Source organism: Poecilia mexicana, unplaced genomic scaffold (assembly GCF_051168715.1).
Source record: "Poecilia mexicana isolate PSO_F unplaced genomic scaffold, ASM5116871v1 scaffold_18, whole genome shotgun sequence".
In the NCBI taxonomy this organism is placed as follows: Eukaryota; Metazoa; Chordata; class Actinopteri; order Cyprinodontiformes; family Poeciliidae; genus Poecilia; species Poecilia mexicana.
The window spans coordinates 11249904-11266089 of NW_028263387.1; the positions used below are offsets into that span (position 1 = coordinate 11249904).

The following is a 16186-nucleotide window of genomic DNA, read 5'->3' on the forward strand; positions in this document are numbered from 1 at the left end:
CGACACAGAATGGCCCCGGACAATAGCTTTTGATTCCTTTTAGCTTCTAGATAAGCTACGCCCTAAAGAGAGCGTTCCCCTGTGATGCGATTTCCTTAGCCTTACATGTGTGTGCGTGCGTGCACGTGTGTGTGTTTTCATGCGAGCGTCAAGCAGCCAAAAGAGATGGAGGAAAAACACAGAATTATTTATCCATAACAACATTGTTCCGAAAAGCTAGGCGTGACACTTGGTGAACGCGTGTTCATGTCCCGTGGCCTTCAGATGTTCAATTCAAAACAATAAAACCAGCCTGGAAACATCTTTAGCCACACCTCAACGTGAAAAAACTTGCATTCAGCCACATTCAGACTCAATATTTGGGTTCCTGCAAGAAGAGCAACCGTCGGCGTATCAACGTTTGCTGATGATCTTTGATTGTTCGCTCAAATCGCACAAATAAATTGATTCTTTGACTAAGTTGTTCAAAAGTCTGACCATGACTTTGAAAACTCAATATATTTTCTGCACAGGTAATAATCTAAATGTGATACGTAAACATTTTGGAGGCATCCGTAAAAAAGCATTGAGGACAACTGATGACCATTGGACCTTGAGAGTGAGCCGATAAACACCTGTTCAGTTTCAGGGGTGTAAAATAAAAAAAAAAAAGAAAAGCAGATAGTGTGTGTGTGTGTGCGTGTGTGTGTGTGTGTGTGGGTGTGTGTGTGTGTGTGTGTGGGACAGAGGGAGAGAGTAAGACAGAGGATAGTGGGAGGAGAAACCGCCAGTCATATAAATGATTATACATATCTGAGGATCCAGACACATTTCAGAGGCTATCGTCGACTCAACGGAGGGTCTCGCTTTTGGAGCTAATTTTTTTTTTTTTGCAAAATTAACCAAAAAGAGAAAGGAAAAAACAAACAGATTTGGATCTGGGTATTCTATCATTTTTGTTTGATTATCTGAGAGCTGGACTGAAGAAACGGTCATGGATCCAATTGTGGAAGTAGTGGCTTTGATCCTGGGGTTCATCGGATGGATAATGGTCGGGGTCGCGCTGCCGAATCGTTACTGGAAGGTGTCCAGCGTGGACGGGAACGTCATCACCACCTCCACCATCTACGAGAACCTGTGGATGTCCTGCGCCACGGACTCAACCGGGGTCCACAACTGCAGGGAGTTCCCATCACTGCTTGCTTTGAATGGTAGGTTTAAAAAAAAAAATCTACAACAAAAGATTGTAACAAGAGGCTTTATATATAAATATATATTTATTCTACTAACTCAAATTACCAGGGACTTTATCTTGAAGGATCTATAAAAAAGATTTATATAATGCAATGTGGAGGTTAGACGATAAGAAGATTTTATAGGTCTGAGGAAACTATAAACTTTCCTCTGCCGCCACAGATAAGGGCTTTAATTTGTTCTTTTTTTTCCTGGTTTATTCCTCCAGGTTACATCCAGGCCTCCCGTGCCCTGATGATCACATCCATACTGTTGGGCACCTTCGGCCTGGTGGGGGCCCTGATCGGAATCAAGTGTTCAAAAGCGGGAGGAGAAAACTACGTTCTCAAAGGGAGGATCGCAGGCACCGCTGGGGTTCTCTTCATCCTGCAAGGTAAGAAAACAGATTCAAGAGCGTCCATCGGGGAAGCTTGCTGATAATTACGACTTGCCGATGCTCTGCTCTATAAAAAGATGAAGAAACTTCAATAGAGGGACAGTAAATCATGATATGGTTTTATTGCACATTTAAATCATTCCTCCATAAAGTTTTCACTGGGTTCCTTAAAGAACCAGGTCAAGCGGACTGGCAGCTTTCTAGCATTTTTATTTCTATCAAAAGGTCTTTGCACCATGATCTCGGTGTCGTGGTACGCCTTCAACATCACCCAGGACTTCTTTGACCCCTTCTTTCCAGGAACCAAGTAAGACGCAGCAGTAAAGCTGCTTTAAAGTTGCACAGCAGCAGAGCTTCAAGTAAGACGTCAGCTGACCGTTTGTCTCTCCGTCTCAGGTATGAAATAGGAGAAGGACTTTACATCGGCTGGTGCTCGGCAGTGCTCGCCATCGCCGGAGGAGTCTGTCTCTCCTGCTCCTGCAAAGCGGCCACGCAGGAAAAATAGTGAGTTCCCATCCATGTTGTGTTTAATATTCAGAGAGCTGAGAAAAGATGTCTGCCAAATGCACGGTTACAGTTTGACGAGGCCAGGTTGTTGATTAACTGCAATTAATCAAAGTCTTTAATATGCTGTACACTGAGAAGCATGTGAACTGGCTGAAACATTGTAAACACTCTGAGAGTAAAACCAAAAATGAGATTCAATCAGAGCTACTGGAAACGCTGTAGGCTGATTTTATCTTGAGGTGGGAAGAGGTCAGGGGTCAGCAACTTGTTAGGTCCAAAGAGCCATTTTTTAAAACATTTTTCCCACTAAGCAAAATTTCTAGAGCTACAAGTCCTCCTTGACCCTTAAGAAAAAGATAACTAATCCTGCTCTAAAAAACAGTTTAGTTTTAAAATTGTGTTCACTGTTGAAAAAACAAACACTTTTTATACTAGAACAAGCCTAAATAAATCACATCGATTTTATTTGAGTGACTGTTTTTTTTTTGTTTGTTTTTTGTTTTTTTGGACTTCCCAAAAAACATTATTTGTGTCTTTCGACCGTTAGTGCCATCTGCAATGGAAATTTTACACATACCATCAAATCAGACATATGAGCTGATAAATATAGCATTTAATGTAACCTTGTTATTTAAAAGAAAAGGATTCATTTCTTTATACTTTTGGTAAATTATACCAAAAACTGGTAAAGTTTCTGAGGTGGAAAAAGAGCCTTAAGTAGCTCTAGACTCCTAGTTTAGGCTAAAAATAAAGATACAAGTGTGCGCTAGGTTTTAACCAGTTCGACTTTAGCGCCATCTAGTGTTCCAATAAAAACAGAGCGACAACCAGCCTGTATGGATCATATAAAATAAAGTGTTTACAAATACTTTAGAAGGCTCACTTTATCAGGACGTTATAAATGCATTTAAAAAAATAAATTATGTCCTAAAGTATGAAAAATTCAATCCTCGATGGCAAAAACATTGTATTTTACGCTGACAAAGTTTGTTTCCTTTGGAATCCAAATTAGAACGTAGCAATCAGGTTCTGCTATTGCAAATTAATTAATGCAGTAATCATCAACAAAATAATTAAACAACTTAATTTTGAAAAATTGTATGTGAATGGACCATAATGCCCGTCACCATGTTTGCAGAACACCAAGCACAGCACATCAGGTCAAAGCTTGATGCAAAGAATCAGGCACAGTGGCGGAAGAGTGATGACACGGGACATGATGCAATCTTAGAGTCACTCATGAAATTGACTGTATGCCAAACCTTATTTAGAGCTAAATAAGAGGAAATCCAAAGTTTGCCATTTTGGATTTCTTCCTGATAAATTAACAGTAAACGTGTTTATATTTATGCTTGCATTTACCTTTATTTTAAGACCCAGAGAAGACCAACTCTTTCATTAGTAGATGCATCAAAATATAATTTAAAAATGAGAAGAAAGAGAACCAGTGTGTAAATGTATTTTCTTACAATGAATTACTCTCAACTATCAACTGTGTGTTTTTTTTTTTGTTGTTTTTTTTTTTGCAGCCCCTTACGTTATGAAAGAGGAACAGCGTACTCTGGAGCTGCACCCAGCAGGAGCGCCGCAACCAGCACTTATGGACGAAACGCTTACGTCTGAGCAGGACGGCACTTTTCTGTCATCTTCTCACTTTTTATTCTTGTACATAAATCATTTGTTTTTTTTTTGTTTTGTTTTGTTTTTTACTCTTTCTGCTGGCCGTGTTGTCCATGGCTGGGAACTTGCACCATTTGCTTACTGTTGGCAGTAACTGTAATGTATATAGTCACAATTTCTGATGAGTTTCCTGTATAAATCATTACTAAGGCCGATGATATAAACACTGTACAGAGCTATTTTTGTTTTTCTCTGTGTCACAACACAGACTGAGTCATTTTACCATTTCTGTTTGTATTTCACTGATGAAATCATGTGGATATTTACCAAAACAATAATAAATCATGCTTTGATCTTCATAAACAAGGACAGATATTTATGCGGTCAAAATAGAGATGATTCAGGTTTTATTTGTGTTGTTTTGTACAGTTTTGTAATGTACCGTTAGGAGAGGATGGACAACAATTGTTTTGTTTCAATTGTTTTTTTTTTTTTTTTTACTATTGAAGACAATAAAATATGTGTAAAAGTGAAAACTGGAGTTTGACTTGATAGTTTTGTAATCACAATATGTTGTAATTCTAATACTTTTTTAATAAAAAATATTTTCCCATATATTTCCCATCTTTGGGATCTATCCTTACCACCAAATGTACCAATACCTGCTTTGACCCAAGCTCACCTGACCTGATCCTCAGAGAATCTAGTATTGTGAAGAGGATGAAATGAAACACCTAAACCAACGGCCTCCTCGGCAGAACCATAGAGCCACACTGCATTGATTCAGTATTTATGTAAAACCAAGTATTGGTTAGTACTTCCACACACTTTTTAGCAGATGGACATTTCTGTATTAAAATTCCGTTGTTGGTTGGGTTTTGAAATACTGAAATAAGCTGATTTTATTTAAATGTATTCAGATGGACCTGCAAAGAAAGTTGATAATGGGAAAGGATCATTTTTCCCATCACTATCAGGCAGACGTTCAGTTTTGTAGGGCGACTGCTCATGTCGAGCCTCCAGCAGTGGCATGAGACATACTAGGAGTGCCACCAGTGTTAAAATAGGCTGTCCAATCAGAGCAGTCCACGTCTACAGACGAACCCGGATGGAAGCCATGTGGACCAATCAGAATAATGTGGGCCAGAAAGGGAAAGCGAAGCCGAGAGCAGACTGAAAGGTATCGCTTACAAATTACACAGAGTGTCAGTGGTTTGATTCCACCGTCCTCTGGTTAGAAGAAGCTTGTTTACTTGTAAGTAAAGTCTTGTGGTCGTCGGTTGGAGCTGCTGTCAAACATCTGTTTCGGCTCAGGAACCTTTCAGTGGCTCTCCTCTGTTCCGCCCGGAGGACTGTGGGGACGGGACCGTAAATACACCTTAGGAGCAGTTCCTCGGTCTGTCAGAACGGGTTCAGTCGTTCTCAATGAACCAGAGGAGCAGCTTGAGCCCAAGCTGAGCCGTGAAGTCCGTCTGTTCCGGTGTCCCGGTGTGAGCAGACCCAGACATGGAGTGGTGTTGGCGGACAGGAGGGGCCAGCGGGCTGCTATGCTCCCTGTCTCTGCTCTGTGTCCTCTTGGACATCCAGCTGGACGGTAAGACCGCTATTAGAGCTACAAACAGGTGGATTACTAATAATTAAAAAAAACACATTGACAAATACAAACACAGCAGATTTATGCAGGTTACAGTCTTATTGGCACATGACAAAGTCAAGTCTCCAAAGTTTACGTCTCTTCCACAGAGGGACGTTTTGTCCTGTCGCTGGAAGACACCTCCCAGGGTCTAGTAGCTTTTAAAAATAATTTACCACCTGACAGTTATATTTTATTTCATTAGATGAAACTTTAACAGCTCACATTCTGATAGAGACTCTTTGGCCAGCGGCCGCAAACGCAACATAGCCTTAAAACGAAACTAAACGTTTGTAAAACACAAGGAAATGAAAACCTGACTGATGTGTAACAAGACCTGTGTTTCTTTTGATTCTGTCGCTCATTATTTTAAAAAACCCCGCTGGAATTAGTCAGAATCTTTTATAATTATTATTATTATTATTTATTTATTTAAATTGAGAAAAAAAATCTGTTTGTCGTGATAAAGATATTTTCACAAATTTCCTAAATATTTTTGCAGTTGTGTAGGATAAAAATAAACTATATAAAGGTGTTCAATAGGCACACTGGTATCAAAATATACCAAGATTTTTTTTTCTTTAAAAGTTACAATTTGAAAACCACATTAATTTTCCAGCATACTGTTTCCTTGATGAGATAATAGAGAAAGTGCCTTCGTGGTAAGTAACCAGATTGTGTAGTGCTGCACACTGCCGGTAAGCTGGTGCAAAGAAGGCTACTGCATTCTTTTCTAACTTGCAAGTAATGCACATTTGAAATAAATCTGCTCATGAAAAAAACTGAAAAGTTATGGTTTGGAAACTAAAAAAGTGCCATCTGTAAATTTAATAGGCGTTTGTAATAGGCTAATAGGTTAATATCCTTCTTTTTAAGTGTGTGTGAAAATAATCAAGTTATTTTTACTGTAAGAATTGAGGGGTTGTATAATTTTAGCAATATTTGTTTTGTTTCTGTTTTCAAATATAAGCAGTTAGATCAATAGATATTTTTTTTTTGTATTAAAATGTGCAAATATTGGGCAATTTTTTAATATCTATTTTGCTGGAAAGTTTAACGTTTCAGTTAAGTTATTTGTACTTGGACTGGAAGCCGTGTTGGCCCAACAGGTGCCACTCAGTCACTTAGTCATCAGAGAAGTGTGAGAACAGGTGAAAATCCTCTAAACCGACATATTGAGCTACAACACAAGCTGCCTTCATCTGATTGGCTGTAGTTCCAAGCGGGATTTTAAGCTCCGTTTTGTGTTACAGGCGTCCTGGGCGCGACTCACGCTGAGATCGAGCACCACTTGGAGATGGGTCGCAAACTTCTGGCGGCCGGTCAGCTCGCTGAAGCCTTGTCCCACTACCACTCAGCCGTGGGTAAGATTATCCTAACACTTTCCCCACATTCGTCCCTGCCTCTGCTCTGTTTTGACCTGGTTTTCTAATACTTACGAGGTACAAAATTACCCGTACAGACTTTTTTTTTTTTGTGGTTTGAATCTAGCATGACTTTCTAGTCTCACACTTGACCCTGCTGTAAGTTAGTTCCCCTGCTGTTTTCCAGAGGGAGACTCTGAGAACTACCTGACCTACTATAAGAGAGCTGCTGTGTTCCTGGCCATGGGAAGATCCAAGTCCGCTCTGCCCGATCTGACCCGGGCCATCCAGCTGAAGCCCGACTTCCTGCCAGTAAGTCATTAAAGGACCTCAACGAAGCTTTTTAAAATGCCGTTACGCTGTTCGTTCTCATACCATCTCACTTCTGCTTCAGGCCCGGTTGCAGCGGGGAAACATCCTGCTGAAGCAGGGCAACACTCAGGAGGCCAGGGAGGACTTTAGAATGGTGGTATGTTTAATATTTATGCTGCTATTTGGTTCATTTTAAAAGGTAAAAAAAAAGAAAAGTTTCCAGACATTTATTTTATTTAACCACCTTTTAGGAAAAACATTAAATTTTTAGGGGAAAAAAACTTTTACCTTTCAGTTTTAGGGTTTTAATGCTTTTGACCAAGAATCTAGAAATACACTTTATTTGGTGCCTTGAATTAGCGAAAATGTTGCGCCGTTTTTATACTTTTCTACGATTTTAATCGCATTTAATCTGTTGTGGATTCTGCAAATGACTTTGAACAATGTTCTCACTAGGACTGAAATGATTAACCGGATTAATCGTGATTGATTATTGAAATAATCATTAGCTAATTTGGTTAATCGATTAATCGCTAACTGGAGTATACAGACTCCTCTCACCCATTGGCTGAAACAACACACTCAGATGAAATTTAAACCATTTTTTAAAAATGTGTATATATATATATATATATATATATATATATATATATATATATGCCAATTAATCATCAGAATATTTGATTCACTAAAATAATCACCTGTTACCTCCCCGTTACCTCCCCACTTCTCTCAGATGTTGGCAAAACAGGAACTCGCATAGCTAAGCTAATGATATCCAGGTTAAATTTAATATTTTCAGTTAATGTTTGTACTCTGTGGGAAATACCTTTGTGAAAGGAAAACTGAGTCCCATTGTTTTTTTTGTTTGTTTTTTTTTCCCCCAGCTGCAGCGCTCTGGAGACCACAAAGAAGCTCAGGAGCAGCTGATGAAAGCGAGGGATCTGGAGGTCTTCCAGGAAGAAGCCCAAACTGCGTACCACCAGGGCGACTACAGCGGCACCATCAACGCCTTGGAGAGGGTCATAGAGGTACGATGGACTGCATTATTTGTCGAACGTTATTGTATATTAGCGCCAATTCACGGCAGAGGAAGTCCACAAAGTTACAGGCAGCAGTAGTCCCATAAACATGTTCATCATTTGAAGAAAAAACAAAAAACGAGGATTTGAAGTCCTTTAAGTTTTGGGATTCCTGTTGTTTTTGTCAAATTTCCTGATGTCCGTTTCTGTCTCAGATCTCTCCCTGGGATCCGGAGTCGAGAGAGCTTCGTGCAGATTGTTACTTGCGAATGGGGGATCCTCAGAAAGCCATCCAGGATCTCACGCCCGCAGCCCGGCTGCGCAACGACAACCGCGCAGCCTTCCTGAAGCTCAGCAGGCTGCTGTACAACCTGGGAGAGCATCACGACTCCCTCAAGTGAGCGCCGCGCCGTCTGCCGCGGAAACGGAGCCACTTCCTTTTTCTGTGGCCTCTGGTAATTTGTTTGGCCTTCCCATTCCTTCACTCCCATCTGTCGCTTTGTTTCTCTCCAGCCACATCAGGGAATGTCTGAAGCTCGACCAGGACGACAAGGAGTGTTTCAGCCACTACAAGCAGGTGAAGAAGCTCAGCAAGCAGCTGGATTCTGCAGAGGAGCTGATCCAGGGGGAAAGGTCGGTGCCTTCATGATTCCTTTAAAACATTTATGCAACGTTTATGGAATATTTAAAAGCTGAAGATCCACACTTTATTAGATATTTTCATCCGAGATCTGATTTCAGGTTTCACGCGTTCTTTAAAAGTCTGGAATTTGCTCTTAATGTTTTCCAGACCTGGATATGTGGATTTTGAGTTTGGGAAAAACATGTTTTTCCTTCTTCCATTTCCCAAAAGAAGAAAATCTAATGAATAATATTGATTAGTCAATATTATTCATAAGGAAACAACTGAACTGACATCAGCTCACGTTCTCCGTCTTCTCCACAATCAGGTTTCAAGAAGCGATTGAGAAATTTGAATCGGTGATGAAGACGGAGCCGAACGTCGAGTTCTACACCAACCTGGCAAAAGAGAGGATCTGCTTCTGTCTTGTGAAGGTGAGAAAGAAAACGCCTCTACGAATTTAGGATTATAATAGCTTGAGAGACGGCCAGTTTCATCTTTGGTTTTGTCTCAATTTATTGTTGCTGTTGCAGCTCCAGCTAGCGACCGAGGCCATAGACGTCTGCTCTGAGGCCCACCAGAGGGACCCTCGAAACGCCAACATCCTCAAAGACCGAGCGGAGGCCTACATCCTCAACCAGGACTACGAGAAAGGTAAACAAGATGACGCCACTGCTGCAGTGGGATCATTAATTTGACTTGGTCCACTGGTTCAACTAAAAGAAGCCGGAGGAACTGGATCCGGTTCCAGTCATACGGCGGCCATTAGCGCAAATGTTCATGTTCAACAAAAGGATGGCGGTGAATTTCTAGCAGGAATTAAGTGCACGAGTTTCACACAAGCTCAAATATATACATACAGCCCTCTAATGTTTGGATAAATGTTGCTTTTCCAACTCAACAGTGATCCCAAACACATTAAAACCAGAACGGATTAACTGAATTACCATTAGGCTTCTGGAGTGGATGGAAACTCTGACCTGATTTTGCTTTTGAAATTCACTGAACTTGACGGTTTGTTTCAGTAACCTACCCAGAAAAAAAAAGTGTCAGCAAAACACCAAATTAATGAGACCCTGACGTAAAGTTGTGACGAACACGGTAACTGGGTAAAATATTTAGATGACTGAGCGCCGTCGCTGCTGTATGACGGGGTCTTACGAGAGTCGGGTAGAGATCCGATCAAACAACAACGATATAAACGCACACAAATAAAAATAAACACAAATGTCTCCTTCATCTTCGATTCATCTTCATCCACGCAGGATCATTTCTGCTGATTCTGTTATTGGTGTAAAACTATAGCTTTATTTATCAAACCCACTTTTTTTTACTTCAGATTTATCCTTTTTATTATTATTATTATTATTATTTTAGCTGTTGAGGACTACCAGGAGGCGAGGGAGTTCGACGGCGACAGCAACACCATCAAAGAAGGTCTCGATCGAGCGCAGAAGCTGCTCAAACTCTCCCGTAAAAGAGATTACTACAAGATCCTGGGAGTTGGCAGGTGATGCTTCCATCTGGATCCATTCTGCACAGTTTTATCCAGCTCTTTTTTTTTTTTTTTTTTTAGGAATAAAAATTGACTGTACTGCTCTTTTAATAAAAACAAACCATCTGTGCTTCCTGTGCTCAGAAACGCTAATAAGCAGGAGATCATCAAGGCGTACAGGAAGTTGGCGCAGCAGTGGCACCCTGACAACTTCCAGTCCGAAGCCGACAAGAAAGAGGCGGAGAAGAAGTTTATCGACATCGCCTCGGCTAAAGAAGTCCTTACCGACCCAGGTCAGGAGCCGATTTTACATGCACAACACGTATGTGTGTGTGTGTGTGTGTGTGTGGTAGGAGCAGGAAGCAGCTTGTAATAGGGAGGGAAAAACGGAAACAATCGAGCTAATCCGGTTTCCTGTAAATACCCGTACACAGCTTTGTGAGGCAACAATTAATTTTGTTGTTAATTTCATAGCAACAAAACACAAAGGAGGCAGACGACTGAAATCCACAGTGAGGATCTCTACCTGCTGGTTTAGTGTCGGTATGAATCCAGCTGATCTCTAACAAACCTCTGAGGCCTTCAGAGAGCAGCTGGATTTATACTGAGATGAAACTGGTGACTTAACGGCCTCAGGCCCATTTGAGAGATTTTGAAACGATCACAGATCCTCTTCGTCAACTCTCACTGCACTTCAGCTGTTTTGCAAAGACAAACAGGCAAAAACGTTGATCTCCACATATGCAAATATAGTAGACAAAAGAAAACAAGAGTCAACCTGAGGTCGGGCTGGGCAGTACGGCTTAAGAATAAATTCTCAGATTCCCCATTTCTGATTTTAATAGATTTTTTTTCTTTTTTTTTAAGTCTTTCTTCTTTTATAGCTGAAATTACAATTGACGGAAAACATTTTTAATAAGTTGCTTTTATTTCAGTCATCCCTTCTGTGATTTTTACAACGGCACGTTAGGGCCAAACGACAAGAAGTTTTGTTTAATGATAAGAATATAGTCTTAGCATTATTTGAGTGAAGGTGCAGTTTTACCAGAAGAAAGGTCTTAAAATAAATGTTATTTAGTGAGGAAAAAAGCTTGAATAATTCTTTTTTTTTTATTTAAATTTTTTGTGTTGGAGTTCTCGTGAAATTAAAACTTAATTCTCCTAATTGTACGACTTTAATCTGGCAATATTAAAACTTTATTTTCATTTTATTTCAACTGTATCCCTGCAACATCGACTATTTCCGCAAAAAAAAAAAAAAATCTTGACCCTTAAAGTTGACCTGAACTCAGAGGCTAAATAAACAAAGCTGTACCACACACTTATCAAACAAGATGGCTGACCTTTGACCTGCTGACATCACTCTTGAACTATGGAAATCCAATCACAGCATTGGGGGAGACAGCAAAATGATCCAAAAAAGTCAAAAATTTCATTAATCGATAAAATTGATTCATCTCCCAGCCATATGTTGAAGTGTTTATAGCACATGCCACACTTTTTAGATCATTTGTAAGGGGAAAAAATAAAAAGTCTAGTTGATTTTTCTTTGTTTCTTGGAGTTACTTCTAACTTCTTCCACTCCTAACTTCATTCTGACGTCTTTCCAGAAATGAGGCAGAAGTTCGACGAAGGCGAGGATCCGCTGGACCCAGAGACCCAGCAGGGCGGCGGTGGCGGCGGACAGAGGGCCTGGCCGTTCCACTTCAACCCCTTTGAGTCCGGCGGCAACTTCCACTTCAAGTTTGAGTACAACTAGAGAGCAGGACTGGACTCTAGACAGACGTGTGTCGGATCTTCCACTGGATTTGTGCATCAGCCTGGACGCTGTTTATTCAGAGACATAAACATGTTTTTTTCAGAAAAGGAACCACAAGAGAACTTAACTGTGGTTGAAGAAAGTGAAGGCTTTTTCTTCTTTTTTTTTTTTAAAAAAAAAAAGAACTCAAATCTTTTTTTTTTTTTTTTTAAGAAACTGAAAGGTGCTGGATGAAAGCTGTGGATGTTTCTGCTCCTCTCTCTCTTTCTTTGTGCCAACCTTTGAACCGTGTGGTGGCGGAGGATGAACGTCAACGTGCCGCTTTTTATTCTCGCTCGCAGTATTCTTCAAAGGAATCCCAGCTTTACTAACTCCAGCCAGTGATCTTGACTGCAGAAGCATCTCCACACCTGAGAATCGAGACGTTTTTTTTCTAGTTTCTGAAACCAACAGCTTTTCGTTGAGCTCTTGGATTAATGGTGAAACGCACTGAAATCCTGTGGATCTTCTACCAGTGTGTTTTTGATTTAAACTGAAATCGGTTTCTAAAGGTTATTTAGTGAAAAATTATGTGTGTATATATATATATACAGCAGCAAAAATAATGAATGGAAGCAGTAGCTGACAGAATCTGGTATTTCTCTTTGCCTTTCTTTTTTTTTTTTTTTGAGATTTTACACTCTGTTTGGGGGGGGAAAACACTCCACAGCCTCTCCTCTCCTGGAATGTTGCTGTTTTTTTTTTTTAAAGCCTTTCATAGAGAATCCATCTTCAGTGACTGAGAGCCTCATTTATTAATAGCAACTGCTCAGCTGAAGCTTGAATTTCAATATCTTAACCAGAATATTTGGATAATATTTATCTAAAACACATAACTAAATTGCTGCAGGATTTGTTTGTATGTAAGGCTCTGGTGTTACAGCCACGAAAGACGTACTTAGTAGTTTTGCCTTTTTTTTTTTTGTTTTTCTTTTGCACAAACTTAAGTTATTTTCTTACTGACATCTTGAAGACAGAGTGACTGTAACTGCTTATTTTGTGAACCAAAATGTGACGGAGCTCTTTGTATTTAAAGATGAGAAGGTTCTGTTTTATTTTTAGGGTTTCTGGTTGTGGCGTAACTTTTTCTTCCTGCTGCCAAATTGACTCGGTGGACATGCTGACATGTATTAAAGGATGAAAACCATCCAGACCCAAGTCATTATTCCTCCTGCTTTTGGGTAGAATTTAGATCTCTGTGGCAAATAATTTCTGCTCTAGCAGTGGTTTGCAGATAAACTCAATTTTAGAGGAATTTTTGACTTATACAGCAAAAGTTTGAGCTTTATATGCAATTTCTTTTTTTTTTTTTTGTCATTTTCTGCAGTTTCTAAATTTTTTGTGTTTTACAAACTGCAGCATTTAGGATCAGAAACAAAAGATCTAACAGATCAATTTATTTTAAAAACACTAACAACATACATAAACTTGAATCCCACATATTTCCACGAAACATGTCGGAAACGCATTCAGCCCGCTCGCTGCTAACGGGTTTCGTTCATTCTCAGGGAAATGGATAAATCCAGAGCGCCGGCCCGGAGGTTCCGTTTCAGCTGCAAAAACAGTTAAAACTCCTCCAAGAACTGTTCGATCTTTTCCAGACACAGGCCTCGACAGGAAAACAGTCACATGAATGTCGAGTAAAAAAACAAACAAAAAAAAGAAATGGACAGCTCTTCGTCAGTGGTTGGCTCCAAACCCATCTGCGTCCTCCAGGCTGTCGGCCTCCACCTCGATGGATACCACATGGTGACCGGGGATCATGGCCAGGCCCAGGACTCTGGGTTCACCCTGGGAGAAAGTGTCTGAGAGCAGAAAACCCACATAAAACCAGGACTCAGTTCCATCAAAGCAGGAAAAACGGCTACGATCAGGTGTGTGGTTTGCCAAGCTTGACTGAGGAGAAGTTAAAACTAATGTTTAATTTTCAACATCATATTTCCTCATCCCATATTAATGAGTTTGCTTGAAAATGTAGAAATAGGAGATGATGACATAAAATATTAATAAGGCAGCTGTTTTAGGGTTTTTTTATGGCATAATCAGCCTTCATAGTTATTTTGTCTTTTATACTGTGCAGCATTCAGTCGTGTTCTCCCACCAAAAAAAAAAGAGCAGACATTTTTTTTAAAGTATTTACATACACTTTTAAGAGCTACTATTCATGTAAATTTGTGGTCCATATCTAGAAGTTTAAGTTTGAAGCAGGAAAACCTCAAAATCCCAAAGCAAATTGTATAAGTTAAAGATTAACTTCACAGAAAACAATAGAATTTCAGCAAGAAATTTAATTTCTGCCATTTCTCATTATTTTTTGGTAGAATTTGATCAAGTTCACCTTAATAATTAATGTTTAGAACCAATCCAGTTAAGTGAATCATTTAAGACACCTTACCAAAACAAAATATATATATAAAATAAAAAGAAAGGAGACATAAATAAATAAATAATAATTCAGTGTTTCCCTCCTTCTCCTTTCCTACCTGAGGATTTGAGGAACTCCTGAGCCGAGCCCAGGATCACATTGCAGTCCCGATCTGTGCAGAGAAAGAGACCCACCAGTGTCCGTCCGTCTGTCATGCGGATCCTCATGTTCTTGTTTAGGAGCCCCTCAAGTTTCTGTCTGGCCTGGGAAGAGGAGGACACTTCACGTTGCTCCTGGAGGAGACAAAGGAAAAACTGATTCAGATGATTCTGTGTGAAATCATTTCCCCCTACTGTGATTAAAACACAAATAATTTGTATATCATAACTATGACATATCTTGTAACAATAAATCAAAAATAAATTATGCTATCCCATTATTACAAGACACTATACTATAATGATAGTATCTCACAATCATAAAGAAAAGCTAGTATTGTGTATTTTCAACTTAAATATCTAATAATTGTGGGATACTAACTTGCACCACTGACAAAGCTTCCCATAATTACAACCCTGTGTCTCACAATAAAGTAGTAAATTAGAAACATGATAGTATGTCATAATTATGCATTAGTGTCTTTTTTTTTGCCGTATTCATAACTAGTAGATAGCATCGAATGATTCAGGCAGAATCTCATAATACGAGTTTCTAATGACTTTGCTACCTGCTGTGAAGACACACATAGTAGTTTTATCGTAAGTAAGGCTTATATGTCTCATTTATGGTGTACAAAATATACTTCTTCCATCACAGTTTCAGAAAAGGGCATTAATCTAATAATTAACAAAAACAAATCAGATCTCTTCAGTGTTTACATTCAGCAGGAACAGCTCACAATCAGAAATACTTTACAGGAATCATTATGACATATAGAACTTGGTGTATTTTGCTGCTGGACAGTTTAAATAAATCTAAACATAGAAAAATATAACTGAGAACACAAAAGCTAACCTGTTAGCCACAAGCTAACGTTTAGCTTCACCTCAAGCCTTCATAAAGCTACATTTATTTAATATAAAAGCTTTATTCTACCATTTGTCATACTGGCATCAGACAAAATAACTGTTGAATATTAAAGAAAATATTACAGCTGTACATACATGTGCCGAAGGACCATTTTCCTCAATCATTGTGTCCAATTTTCCTTCTGCTGTTGCTTAGGGAGCAACTCTGGGGGCGGACAAGCGGAACCGGAAATCGTAGCAGCGCTTAGTATTTAAAAAAAAAAAGGTTTTTCAGATTAAAGTTTACAAGTTCGGTTTTTATGACCGTGTGGCAGGCAATAAAATCTTCAAAAACAATTCCACACTTTTCCAGACTCTTAAAGCAAATACCTCCGCTCTAAAAAACGGGGCTCATCGTCACACCTGGCTGGTTGACAGGAAATAAAGCTTTGTCAGGAGAGCTGCCAGCTGAAACAATAACATGGATTTTCTTTTGGATTTACTCACAGGGAAGTCAAATAAAACCATCACTGTCATTCAGACAGGGAAAACAAGAGGGCTCAAATGAGGAAGTCATTTACTGTCGTTTCTTAATAATAATTGTATACATACATAATTCAAAAAGGTTGATACTAAAGTTCAATTCTTGTTTTAATTAAAAATATATTTGGTTAGTATTTAGTAATTTTCATGTTTTTTCCACATGGTGAGTCCATACCAGTACAGGAAGATTATTGTTTGAATTTATAATTAAGAATAAAACTTATTAATGAATATACAAATTAATTAGATTTTTTTTTGTATGTATTTAGAAATCAGGGCTATTGATTTA

At 39.2% G+C, this 16186-nt stretch overlaps 3 protein-coding genes across 3 annotated transcripts; 2 read left to right on the plus strand and 1 right to left on the minus strand.

The window, feature by feature from the left end:
• The first annotated feature begins 142 nt into the window (after positions 1-142).
• On the plus strand, positions 143-4353 carry cldn15a (claudin 15a). The gene is made up of 5 exons (XM_014997461.2): positions 143-1190; positions 1442-1606; positions 1835-1916; positions 2006-2113; positions 3646-4353. The coding sequence occupies exons 1-5, from the start codon at positions 974-976 to the stop codon at positions 3737-3739; spliced, it is 666 nt and encodes a 221-aa protein (XP_014852947.1). The 5' UTR covers positions 143-973; the 3' UTR covers positions 3740-4353.
• Positions 4354-4872: 519 nt separating this feature from the next.
• Positions 4873-13129, plus strand: dnajc3b (DnaJ (Hsp40) homolog, subfamily C, member 3b). Its single transcript, XM_014997458.2, has 12 exons — positions 4873-5330; positions 6623-6733; positions 6921-7045; positions 7128-7202; positions 7933-8076; positions 8283-8464; positions 8581-8700; positions 9018-9123; positions 9223-9343; positions 10067-10199; positions 10329-10477; positions 11795-13129. The coding sequence occupies exons 1-12, from the start codon at positions 5243-5245 to the stop codon at positions 11941-11943; spliced, it is 1503 nt and encodes a 500-aa protein (XP_014852944.1). The 5' UTR covers positions 4873-5242; the 3' UTR covers positions 11944-13129.
• Positions 13130-13343: 214 nt separating this feature from the next.
• naa38 (N-alpha-acetyltransferase 38, NatC auxiliary subunit) lies at positions 13344-15702 on the minus strand. Its single transcript, XM_014997466.2, has 3 exons — positions 15511-15702; positions 14466-14640; positions 13344-13787 (listed from the first exon to the last, which is right to left on the minus strand). The coding sequence occupies exons 1-3, from the start codon at positions 15538-15540 to the stop codon at positions 13663-13665; spliced, it is 330 nt and encodes a 109-aa protein (XP_014852952.1). The 5' UTR covers positions 15541-15702; the 3' UTR covers positions 13344-13662.
• Positions 15703-16186: the final 484 nt, after the last annotated feature.

Coding starts and splice junctions, on each gene's coding strand:
- cldn15a (XM_014997461.2), top strand. CDS start 974: ATGGATCCAATTGTGGAAGTAGTGGCTTTGATCCTGGGGTTCATCGGA. Junction 1,191..1,441: donor ATCACTGCTTGCTTTGAATG/GTAGGTTTAAAA, acceptor TTATTCCTCCAG/GTTACATCCAGGCCTCCCGT. Junction 1,917..2,005: donor CCCTTCTTTCCAGGAACCAA/GTAAGACGCAGC, acceptor TCTCCGTCTCAG/GTATGAAATAGGAGAAGGAC.
- dnajc3b (XM_014997458.2), top strand. CDS start 5,243: ATGGAGTGGTGTTGGCGGACAGGAGGGGCCAGCGGGCTGCTATGCTCC. Junction 9,124..9,222: donor TCTGCTTCTGTCTTGTGAAG/GTGAGAAAGAAA, acceptor TTGCTGTTGCAG/CTCCAGCTAGCGACCGAGGC. Junction 9,344..10,066: donor CAACCAGGACTACGAGAAAG/GTAAACAAGATG, acceptor TTATTATTTTAG/CTGTTGAGGACTACCAGGAG.
- naa38 (XM_014997466.2), bottom strand. CDS start 15,540: ATGATTGAGGAAAATGGTCCTTCGGCACAT. Junction 14,641..15,510: donor AAAATGGTCCTTCGGCACAT/GTATGTACAGCT, acceptor TGTCTCCTCCAG/GAGCAACGTGAAGTGTCCTC. Junction 13,788..14,465: donor GGAGTTCCTCAAATCCTCAG/GTAGGAAAGGAG, acceptor TTCTGCTCTCAG/ACACTTTCTCCCAGGGTGAA.